Source organism: Cryptomeria japonica, chromosome 3, assembly GCF_030272615.1.
Source record: "Cryptomeria japonica chromosome 3, Sugi_1.0, whole genome shotgun sequence".
Classification (NCBI taxonomy): Eukaryota; Viridiplantae; Streptophyta; class Pinopsida; order Cupressales; family Cupressaceae; genus Cryptomeria; species Cryptomeria japonica.
Genome location: NC_081407.1, coordinates 730,413,178 through 730,425,995, shown reverse-complemented (window position 1 = coordinate 730,425,995; position 12,818 = coordinate 730,413,178). Strand labels below are relative to the sequence as shown.

The window sequence follows — 12,818 nt, the reverse complement described above, 5'->3', positions numbered from 1 at the left end:
GCTGTTAGCTTGTTCATGTGGAATTGAATTGTCTTGAACTTGTGGTTGCTTTCTTTTGTCTACCTTTTCGCATCTGCTTCCTCTAGGCAGCTGACTTTAGACCCCATGGTTTCATTCACTCCATGATCTATGCTTCCTCTAGGCAGATGACTTTCTTGAATAGCTGCCCGATTCATCTCTACTTCATGTATGCAGGAAATACTATTCGAAGGGCCGCCAGAATCTGATTTATGCTTCTTGTGTTAAGGTGCTTACTTGTGACTTTCTTTTCTTTTTGATCCTCTAGAGTGAGCTGACTGGGTAGCATTCCCACTGATGCTCATGGTTTCTGTATCTTCATCGAATGATTCTGTCCCTCCCATAAATTCAAAAGTTAGCTATCTTTTCTGGCTCTTCAACTCATAGATGGAATACTCGACAAGTTTTGAAAAACTCGTGAGTTTTTTTTGCTCGGTGAGTATTTATGCCTTTAACTCGCAGAACAAACTCTCAAAGTTTTTGGGAAAAAGTCTCTAAGTTTTTGGCACAAAAACTCGGCTGCATAAAAAAGAGAGGCCCAAACATGTCAAAAAATTATGTATTTTTTTTTTCCAATTTAGTCTCATTCTCTTCATCAAAATATATACATGAAATATAAAATTTAAGAATAAGTCCATTTCAATGTCGTTTTCCTTTCTTACACATTTTAAGTCTTCAATACCCAATACTTGTTGATTATACCCAGGCATCTATCAAGATCATCCTCATAGATTGCTTGTGCTGCTTCTTTGCTCTTGTAGACCATGCCTTTGTGGTCTTGGGTGTCGAAAGCCTCACTGATGGCTGTTTCAGATACGTAAGCAAGTACTCTACCATCAGGTGCCACTACTGTTCTAGTGCTGACATCGTAATGTCTAACACATTCTACTATCAATTCATTGCATTGGATGGCCGGAAGGAATCCTACTATCTTGCTCTCGATCAACTTCTTTGAGAATTCAGATGGCTTGCTTGTGTATAGGGGACCTTGGAGCTTCTTCATGTCAATTTTTCCGAGATTGGTGTCTCCTACATTGCTCCAGAATGATGTGATCTTTGATTCAGGCATCACCCCTCTTGAGTCTTCCTTGATAAGGGTTTTCCTTGAGACCGTTCTTGCCTTTGGGGCTGCTATGTTCTACTTGAAAGAGGCATCTAAGTTAGGGTTTTGATATGATTTCAATGTCTATGTGCACCTAGGTTAGTAGTTCCTTCTAAAAGCATTTAAGATCATCAACATCTCACTGAATTACTAAAAACCCTAGGCATGAATATAAACCCTAGACTTGTCTATAATCTGAAAATTATCATCTAATGAAATGAATTGCACCTCTAAACATGCTAGCTAATCAAAATGTGATAAAAGAAGCATCTTATGACTGAAACCTCTTGAACATAAGGAACCTGAAGTTGTACCAGCATCACATTAAGGTCTGATTTCAATGAAAATGATCAAGTAAAACCCAATTCAGACCTGCAAATAAGCTCTAGACTGGCTAGTACTGTCAAATTTGTCTCTAATTTGGCCAAAATTGCCCTTGTATTGATGCGATCTTGATATGAAATGCTGATGTTTGTCTGATTATAGATGTAGGATCGTGTTGGTTGAAAATTCTGTACACTTGGGGAAATATACAAAATTGTGGTTTCAACCACAACGTGTGAGTAAAACTCTCCTAATTAAGGGAAGGCTCCCCCTATCTAACTACAACTTTGAAAATAAAATAGGATGGGACAACAATCTTTCTTCTTCTTTCAAGAATGACAATATCCTTTTTTCTTCACAGAAAAGTGATAGCGATTTGATATAAAACAATAGTAACAACTTTCGAAATGAAATGAGAGAAAGGAAGTGAAGTTTCCTGAAAGCTCAAAGACTTCCGTCACTTCCTTCGGATCAGGACAACAATATCAAGCTCAAACACTTGATTATATCAAGTCCTATCTACCCTTTTCTATACTAATTCTATCAAGAACAAATTGTAACAGCTCAAAGATTGGAATATCTTATTCTTTTCTACTTAAAACAATGGGAAGTAGTATAAGCTCAAAGACTCACAACTATTTCTCACAAAATCTCTTCCTAAATTCTCTTAAGAACAAGTGAAAGCAAAAAGACTTATAGCTTCTCTTAGCAGAATATTTATTTTAATCTATATTAACCTCAAATACTTGCAGCACAAAGACTACAAATCAAATGTGACCAAACTCTTTAAGAAACACTTGCAAGAAAGATAATATAGAACAGAAACTCAAGTATGTAGCACAAAGACTCAAAGCTTGAGCAATTTCCTTCTATTCCTTTCAATTCTTGAATTTACACATGAAAGCTCAAAGACTTCTTTGCTCTGTAATTTTGGCAGAGTTTTTGCTTACTTTCCAAAAGATAAAGATTACAATAGATCCCTCAAGTATTTATAGAAGATGAGCCTTGAGAAAAAGGTGGGAGGATCCTAACTAACTTGAGAGATTTTCTCAACCACCAAGACTTATTCGATAACTAACTAAGACTTATTCCAACTACAGTCCTAATTGAACACAACTTGTAGTTGCTTTACATGTAATTACAAAAGTGCAAGTAATAAGTTAACTTGAAATTATAAAGTTATTTTTTTACATGTAACTTGTCAAAACAAAATTACAAATGCATAACTAAAACTATTCCATGTGTCTAAAGACACGACGCTAACTGCATCATCCTTTGTGTTGTGATGATCTTCATGTCACTTCAGGATGCTAGAACTTGAAGTATTTTGGATTGGTAAAGACATCTTAAACTGGAACGGGAACTTTCATCCTCGTCTTCTTGCTTGGGGTAGTACTAGCTTTTCAAGAGGGAAAGGGCTGCCTTCCTCTTTTCACGTCATGACCATCTTTGTCTTGAAAGCATTCTATGCTCTCAACCATGAATTGTTGTTGTATCTCTTCTTTGTATCAGCCTTCATTCTTGAAATCTTCTTGCAAAATAAGGCCCATGCCTTAATCCATTGATTTGGTAGATCGTGTGTGCAAACCAGACTGACAAGGGAAGAGATAAATTGATGCAAAAATGGGCTCACAAGTGAATTTCGGGTTTTGGAAGTTGCATTACATGTGTGGGGAAAACAAGAGCATTAACTTGCAATTGCGGGGAACAAACATGCAACTTCATATGTGTAATGGGTAAGTACAAGTTTGCACTTGTAATTGGACCTTTAGAACTCATTTTCAAGTGTTTTTTGAGTGTATTTTGGAGCAATTTCGGGTTCTGGATGGCTGACCGCAGGTAGACTTTAAATGGGGAAAATGAATGAAAGTGTGAAATGAGTGGATGAAATGGTATGTACGGATGATGAAAATGAATATGAGTGAAAATGAAAAGATTTTGGGAAGATCGTCTTCAAGAAAATGAGAAGAACTTTCAACATATAATCCGGTTCTAAAAACCCGATTTTGAAAAAATGGGTATTTTTCATCTTTGCAACTTGGAATTTCAACCAAAGATGGTTAAATTCTTTTAACTGTAAGGGAAGAACAAAGATTTCCAGCCAACTTGTAATCGGGATTTAAAATCCCGAATACAAGTAAAGAGGGAAAATGGGGAAGAACAATGCAATCCAAAAATTGCATATCAAGTGGAAAAACTCTCTCACAAAACCAATTTTTGGGGCAAAACCAACCATTTACAACTAGAAAGGAAAAACAGGAAAACAAGAAAATGAAATAAAGAAAGAAAAGAAATCAAACCTTGCTTCAAACTGAAAATGCCTCTTCAAAAAGATGATCAATCTTTGAAAGAAGGAAGGAGAACTCTTAAAAAGAAATTAACCGCATTCCAAAACCCTAGCCACGTTTTTGAAAAAATGCCATATGTATCAAAATGCCCATTAAAAGCATGAAGAATCGGTCAAGTAAAGCACCCAACCTCCATGCCTAGGCAAGACAAGCCAAAACGATTTAGGAAAGATAAGATTCGTGGCACTTGAATGAGGCAAATCGTGACATTTTTCAAAAACGTTTTTGCTGTTACAACCCCATAAAACCAGCTATAATGTCTTCCAAATGGCATGAAGAGAGTTGGAAAATGCATGAAAATAGCAAGGAATCCAAAACGCCTTCCTCCTCCTTGAATTTCTCCACAAAAATCATTGGAAATCTTCAACAAAATCCTCCAATATTGCTGGTCGGGTTTTTGGGAAAGAACAAGAAGTTTAAAATTGCATGCAATAAGGAAAATCGGGTTTTTTAGAGCAAACAACAAGTTTAAAATGTTACTTTTCTCTCAACAAGGCAAAATCGGGTTTTAAAAATCCAATTGCAAGTTTAAAATTTCACTTTTTCCATCAACAAGGCAAAATCGGGTTTTAAAAGTGCAATTACAAGTTTAAAATTCTCCAATTTGCACTTTATGGAGAAAATCGGGTTTTTTGGGCAAAATAGCAACTTTAAAATGTCACTTTATTTCAATTCTAGGCAAAATCGGGTTTTGGAGAGAGATGTGCAAGTTACAAATTACTTGTAAAGGGAAAATAAAATCCCTACAACAATTTTTAATAACTTGCACATATGTAATAGAGGTTTAAAATCCCTATTACAAGCAATAGACATTAAAGTAGGGGTTTTAGAAAAGAATTACAAGTTTACTTGTAACTTATCCAAAAAAATCCCTATTTTAACTTAAAAAGCCAAAAAACATCAAGCGGGAAATAAAAAGCAAATTACAAGTTTTTATTTTTCAATAAAGTGCACTTGTAATTATCCAAAAATTTTCGTACAAAGACCAAAACAATGGAAATCATTTAAACTTGCAATTCAAGAGAAATTTCCCGCTTGGAGTTAGGGAGAAAAAACCCAAAATTGAAGGAAAGACATAGCAAACGAATCCAGAATGCGACGAAATTCAAAACGTGGTTCAAGGATGGACTGAGGATTAAGCCAGTCCAAGGATTAGTCAAAATTTTGCCTCGGGAAGCATGCCATAGAGTAAAATTTTCATTTTTTTCACAAAAATTTTATGTAATGGCCTTCATTTTTGAAAACAAAAATGAGAACAACAGATCGCTGATCTTATTAATAAATTTGCTGATTTGTGATGATGAATTCACTGTTCTTGAATGGCAATTCGCTGATTTTGGATGGAATTTGCCTTGCTTTGATGGAGTTCGCTGTCCTTTGAATGACTTCACCTTATCAAAATGCTAAGTGTTGAAGCCTAATCAAAATTGCTGTCACTTGATGGAGTAAGAGATCGCTGTATGAAAGGATGAAGTCGTGGATTGATCAAATGGAATGATCAATCCAATCTTTTATAGAGGTGTAAAGAGGTGTCCTTTCAATGCATTAGGCTGACTTGATGTTTCTATTAAATGTTTTGCAATTAAGTTTTCCAAGTCAAGGCCAACTTGCATCTTCTTTTAAATTTAAATAAAACGTATATCTCCTTCCTAGGCAGGGTCTTCTAAGCATAAGCACTCAAAACATACATCATTGTTGATTTGGACAAGCTTAAAAAAAGTTCAGAGTTTTACATGTGCATTGGCCGGGATATTGGGTTTCCAAGGGGCCATGAAATGAGATGCTAAGGTAGATCAGACTTTTGGTGAGGCACTGATTGGGCACAAAGAAAGTTCGGACTTTCTGGGGCTCACTAACTGACAAAGTTCGGACTTCCTAGGGGTCATCGGTTAAATCTCCAAACTTGTTGATCTTCCTTAATCTTCATTTCATGCTTAATACCTTGGATTGATCCCCTTTTCATCATTTACTTGCTCATTAACTTCAACATTTTCTTCCATCTTTGGGCAGGGGTTTTCTCCTGGCATTGACTGAGCTTCAAGTGAGGTCGTGGATTAGACACGGCACTGGGTGAGAAAGGTTAGGCTTTTAGTAGGGCACTAATTATGGTCAAAAGTAGCTAGCCTCACTTAATCACTTCCATCTCATCAAATATCAAACATTGTCTCTTAAAAATGTTCATCTCACTCAACGAAAGCATCCTCTTCTGAGATCGGACCTTGGAGGTGTCACTCATTGAGCAAGGGAGAGATCGGGTTTTGGAGAAGGCATTGACCTGAAAAGTTTGGACTTTTGAGGAATCACTAACTTACAACTAACAAAGTTCATACTTTCTAGGGGTCAATGAATTACAACTAAGGCCAGGCAAGGGTTTTGGGGGGTCACTAATTGTGACAGCCAAATTTTGAGCAGAAACACCCACCTGGCCAACTCAAAGGGTCCTTAGTCGTTACTAAAACTTCGTTGTGCAGTCTAAGCCTTCATCTTGCATAAATGATTTCAATCTCATGATGATCTCCATGCTTGCAATCATTGTATCTATCATAGTCAAGGTGTTGAGGAGCAAACCTACTCAACTTCATCTCATCTAAAGGATCGGACTACTGCCAAACCTAACTAAATCCTAAAAACTAAAGCAAAAGAGGGGGTACCCGTTTGTGATGTGGCGATGTGTGAAATGGTCACAACAGAACCCCAAACCTGTGTGAGGACATGCAACCTAGGTTTTACCTTTATTTTTTGTGAAATTTGGAGTTACGATGTTTTGAATAGTACGCGAATTGAAAGGACCTTGCTGGGGATAATGTTAAAAAATAGTTTTTAATATAGTATATTTGTTTCGATGCTATTCCCAAACATGTCCTATTTTAAAATGTACTTAATTAATATAGTTTTTCTGTAGTTGTCATATCTGAAATTTAACTCATAAGATTAGGAATCATTCTTACTATGCTCATTGTGTTTATACTCTTGCAGAATTATCCCTACAACAGTCCTTTGGAATCATCACGTGAAGATGAGTCATCAGATATGGATTTGGACAGTCGGCTAGAATCTTTACGTGAATCGCTTGTTGCTGTGAGTGTAATTTCCTTTTCAGTAAGAAATATATTGTTTGTAGCTTCCATTGTGGATATTGAATGATGTCCAGATGTTGAACTTAGAATTCCAGTCTGTTTTTTTGGATATTGAGTACTATATTTCATCAATCTTTATGTATACCTTAAACTCTATGGTTTGTACATGTTTTTTTTTTTTTTTGGAAAGCTTTCATGAATGTAGGTGATTACTTTGTATCAGGCAGGGAGGAAATCTGCTGAGTTGCGAGGAGAGCTCTCTATCTTGGAGAGACAGGCTGCAGTAAATGCCCGACGTGCAGAGGTCTTAGATGATGCTTTGCAACCTTTGGAAGAAAATACCACACATGATTTTACTACAGGTAATTCTTTTCTTGATGCTAGTTATGTTGTGGAAATAATTGCACTGAGTCAGATTTCATTGATATTTAATATTTATGATCTTTTTTTTGATAACCAAAGTTTATATATTCACAAGCAGTTCCCAGGTAAATTTACAGTCTGTATACCTGAGAACCTGCCAAGGCTGGTTGGAGTCAAAGCAAAAAAGGTACAATTGCTGATTATATCCGAGTACTATAGTTGTCATGCTTTCAAGTTGAATGCCAACCTTGATGCATCAAGGTTATTCATGATCACTTCTCAGTGACAGAAAAATGCCCTTCTCTTTGGAGGACGCACATGTGTCTGCAAGTTTGTTTGCCTCTGTTATTTTGCAACAAACCTTCATTAACTTTCTGCAACCCTCTTTGAGTTTCCTCCTGGTTTGAAGGGACGATTAGGTTGTTGACAGTGAGCTTGCTCGTATTTGTGTCTGGAATGGCAGTGAGCCTTGTAGGATTACTACTCAACTTGGTTGTTCCAATGGTGTTGTGAGAGAGGATGAGATAGGATTGGAAATGGATCCCATTTATTGCTCTGGACAAAAGAGAGCCCCTTTCCATGCTTACTCAATGTCACCTTAATATTAGCAATGTGAGCAATGGCGTCACCATCTAGTCAGAAGGTGATTCAGACTATTGAGTGTTTGAAGATGCTTGCCCTCAAATTTAGGTAAGAGTTTTTTTTGTATAAGCTCTTCTCTTTGAAGGGTGCTTTGGGATGGTCTTTCATTTTCATCAGCTAGCTGTTGATATGCTATCCCTTTGTAGTAGGCTGGGATATTCTAGACATTTCATGTTCTGGCCTTCTTGGACCTGGAGTGAGCTTCCAAAGAGAGGATGAGATATAGATTCTCTGTACTGGTCACTAGTTCACTGCTTCTGTAGGGAATTGGTCTATCGTAACTGTTAGTCTGTAACTCCCACAGTATCTATTCTTGATTGTAATGAACAGTGGAAAAGGGATTCAAGGTCATTCAATTCTACTGTATGTTTTTTCTTATGCATGAGGCAATTTATCGTTTGGTGCCTGGTTGCTGTCTAGCCTGGGTTTCCTTTCTAGATATTTTGTTATTGTTTTGTTTTAGGGTTACCGAGCTTGGTGGCAATGTTTCCATTATGGTCTTTACAGAAGAATTATTTGTGACCTTGTGAGATCAGAAGTTGAAGAGATCAGCACTATATTAGTGCAAGCGCTTTCCATTGCATTATCTTGTAAGTTGTGAATCTCTAATGCTTTGAAGGGCTTAGATCTAGACACTGTGTTGCTTTCTTTATCATCTGACATGGTTTTCTTGAATATGCCTTTACTGTTGCCTTATCCAGCTGGGGATGAAACCCAAGTTCATCAGTTTGTTGGCTCACAATGCATCATGTCAACAAACCCTTGTCTTTGTGGGACAATAGTAACACATCCAGTTTGGGCCCTCTTGAGGACGGACTTATGGAACATTGTTGTTGTCGGGTAAATTAGTAGTTGTTAGTTGTTGTCGAGGGGTCAGCGGTTAGCTGACGATTGCCGACACCCTTATATATGTCTATGTACTTATCTTTGTGGTATGTAATGTTGGACCGGAAATGTTTTAGAGATACATTGTAATTCTGTGATCAATGAATATATCTGAGAGTTCTCTATACATTGTGCATATGTGTGCTGTTACGTTTTACTTGCATTCTGCTATGTTCTGAACATGTACCCTACGGGGCAAACAATTGTTTCTCATCTGGTGCACATATTGTTGGTTCTTTAGAGAGACATGTGCCAAACATTTGTTTTTGGTGACATGAATAATTGGGTTGTCACAATATCTTGTATTTTAATGTTTATGAATTTTGGGTTATGGATAAACTCATTGAATCTCATTATCTTGTGCAATAATAGTAAGCAGTCTTTCTTTTGATCATATCATTGATACGATTAATATGCTAAAGGATCAAGTTTAAGGTTAGGAAAGGCTGTTTTGTTTGAAAATGTTTGCGATAATACTTATATCCTTTGATTTCTCTATGTGGTCTTTGCTGAAATTGATCTTGTATAATATCATTATAGCTGGAAAAAGATTCTTTATATCATTAATAGCCATTGTTGGGCATGGTAGAGGTGTAGGAATCTCCTAGTGCTAAGCTTGAAATGTAGGAGCTGATAGGGTGACTTATAGTTGTTGGAGACTAGGAAACTTTGGATGGATTTAACTCAATGTGAATTATTGATTGATTTTAGAGTTCATGCACTTATGTCTATCCTTCTCAAATATTTGAACTATGAAATCTTCATACCATTATTGTGTATGAAATAGTGAGATTATTGGGTATGAAATAGTGAGAGTCGTTCATGGATTTTGAAGAGTTTGCAGCTATATTGTTGGTGTTTAGTTGCTTGTTGGTCATATGATGTTGGATATTGAAAGATGTGTTGTTAGTTTGTGGTATTTCTGGGTTTTACAACCATTGAAATTTTAGTACATGGGTTGATTTAAATGCAAACCCATTACTGCCATAAGGAACCACTTACTTTTAATCTCCCAACCTAAATGTTGTGGCGGTGAGGATTCCTGTTGGACGTGTACCTAGGGTTGGGACCCACCCACGATAGAACAACCATGTTGCTATGAGGGGCTGGCTTGTGTTTGCAGTCTGGTGGGACGAAAACCTCACTCTTAATGCTGATGGGACCATTCATCATTAGTCCGGGCTTTTGGTGTAGTGTTTGCTTTGCTTGGTATCAAAGCTTTGACGTTGCCAACTTGTGGGGATTTTGATGATTGAAAGAGAAGAATGATAGAAACAAAGAGAGAAGGGAATCACCGTGGGGGACAAGGAATATAACACCGTTGAAGCATTCTTCAAAAGGATTGAGGAATTCCACAATAATATGTTTGAGACATTGAGGGAAATGGTTCGGTTACTGAGAGGCTTAAATCAGCAATAAAGTGTTGACAAGTTTGCACATAATAGGATTGAAGGTAGTATTTCTGATGGGAATAAACTCCCACTGAAGGAGAAAGACCTTCATTAGACACCAAATCCTTTAGGGCCAAGTTCTTGTAGAAAGATATAGACAAAGAGCAGTCTGATCAGGTTTTAATGAAATGAACAAGTTTCATGATGAATACAATGCTTTGAGTGTTGTAGTTTGCAATGATATGACTTTCACGGAGTTCTATGAGCTGAAAACAAAAGGTGGGCATAGGAGGAAGTATGATGAAAGAAAGGATATCTGTTGATGTGTCTAAAGTCGCATTGCTTCAACTCTATCCGACCAACGCAGAATAGAATGATCTCGTCGAGTATCCTATCCTCTCTTGCATAAGGAAGCCCTAATGCTGTTTTTAATCGATCAAAGGGGACAACCTCAAGGTTCCAAATGTCAGTTCATGATTGCGGGATAACTCAACGGTCGATGTGTTTTGTTGGGAGCACAAGGGGACTTACGTTTTGCAACAAGCTGATCTGCTGCGATTCTCAGACTGCGAAATTAAAAAAAGCAAAGGGGAAGGGATAGGAGACCTAAGATTAGCCAGGCTGGTATGCGGGTAGACGGATTCAACATAACCAATCCCTACTTGGCCAGAATAACTCACAACCTTGCAGGAACAGTCCAATCTTCTAGGGGACTTGGAAGATTTTCAGACTGCAAGAGCATGGCTAAGCACCCAATTTTGGCGCAACTTAGACGGACACCTGCAATTGAACTAAACACAATTAAAGGCTTAGACTAACCATACACAAGAACATACAATCAGTATATCCTCAATGGTATGAGCCTGAATACATCAAATACTTGCACACCCAAAACAGAAAGATCTATCTAAAGTGTTGAAAGAGACCATGCAAACAGGATGAAAACAAGATGATAAACACCAAATCAATGTCTATATATTGATTTCAGCTGCCTATTACAACAATCTCTGTAGCATCTCTATGCTACTACAAAAATTTAACCTTCTAGAATCTAACCTATTCTAACTGAAATCTAACAGCCTAACTAGAGATTAACTATCTAACAATCTCTAACCTTTAACAAAAGAAAGGCCTCTGCCTTCTATAGATTTACAATTTGAATTGGAGGGCAAGATGGATTGCATCCAAGGGTCATGATTTATCCCACAAAATAAGGCTGCCCATACCCACTTAATTCTTAGTTATCCCTTCAACCATTATCTCAACTGCCGACAACTCTTTGGCTTCAATTTAGGTCTATCCGGTAGTTGGAAATAGCTGACCACAACTGACCTGTTCCCCACTTTGTTTCAAAATATCTTGTGCAAGACCCACAGGCAGTTTTACATTAAACAATTTCAATTTCCAAAACTGAACTTCTGGAATTAAATCCAGCTGTGTATTTCTTGAGAATGCATACTTGCTGCATTCTGTGTTCTTTGTCTTTGGTCTTGGTGGTGGACTTCAACTTGTGGTTCAACAACATGCTTCCCAATGCCTGGTTTCAATCTCGTGCTTGTGCATCTTCTTCTCCAACTTCCAGCGCCTGGCTTTGATCTTGTGTTGTATCTTTGCTTCCCGGCTTCGCTCACGATCAAGGCTCCTTGACGTTTCAGGTTGATGCCTTAGCTTCTCTCGACGTCGTCGATCGTGATCCTGCAAGCAACCAATTTCACCTTTAATCAATTATTTTGAAACATTAATTAAATTAATTTGACAAATATTAAATTTGACTTAACGACGTCTGGCTTTGTCTCGGTGGAGTTCGGGCTTGAGAAGCTCTTTGTGAGATGTTACTCACTTCCCCTGTGAAATTCACAGACTTTATTGAAATGGTGCGATTTTGATTTTGCTTTAACCATTTAGGCTTTGAAAGCTATCTTTTCACGATTTTGGTTTCTGAAGCCCTTTTGCATGAATCTTCTCATATTTCAGCCTAAGAGGGGTATGTGAAAGCTTAACGCCCTTTGTTTTCCTTACACCTATTTCGGCCTATAAACCGACTTTGCATTTCGGCAAACTTTAGGTTCTAAGTTCTTTTCGGCCGTTTAAGGCATTTTGTGAGCTGTATGTTTTAAGTTTATGAACCCTTTGCGCGAATTTGAAGTTCCTTGCCATTCTCGACATACTAGGTGTTTAGCGCGAATTTGCACTTAGTTATAGGTTTTCGGCCTACAAGGAGATTTCACAAGCTTTCAGTTTGCATTTCGGCCTTCTTTGCTGATTTTCAGGCTCCTGAAGATTTTCGGCCTTTGGACTTCTTGCAAATTTGGGAAAAACACGGAATCCTCTCAAAATGTGTTTAAATGCTGACTTCCTTCAGAATTTCGGGTTATTTGGCATGTTTTGCACGATTTGGAATGATGTGTTATTAAGAAGCTATTATAATTTTCGGCTCAATGAGCCATTCTGGCGCGATCTAAACCCTACTAGCCAATTTTGGGAGACTGGCTTACTTTTTGAGTTTTGGAATTTTCGGCCTAGATGCCAATTTTGCGATTTTACACTGTGAATCATTTTAGATGCCCTTTCATAGCAATTTAGGCTCTTTGCAATTTCGGCCTGGATGCCGATTTTGCAAGCTTTAACGTTCCTTTGCTTGCATTTCGGGCTTTTGGACCAAAATGCG

General features: G+C 37.5%; 1 protein-coding gene across 2 annotated transcripts in view; it reads left to right on the top strand.

Annotated features, from left to right (window-relative positions):
* The window catches only part of LOC131032476 (protein MIS12 homolog), a 139,327-nt gene that overhangs the window by 91,754 nt on the left and 34,755 nt on the right, over positions 1–12,818 (top strand). For both annotated transcript variants that reach the window (XM_057963456.2, XM_057963457.2), the window contains 2 exons: positions 6,769–6,870; positions 7,093–7,231. In XM_057963456.2, coding sequence (XP_057819439.1) covers positions 6,769–6,870; positions 7,093–7,231 — 241 coding nt within the window. The remainder of the gene's footprint in view (positions 1–6,768; positions 6,871–7,092; positions 7,232–12,818) is intronic.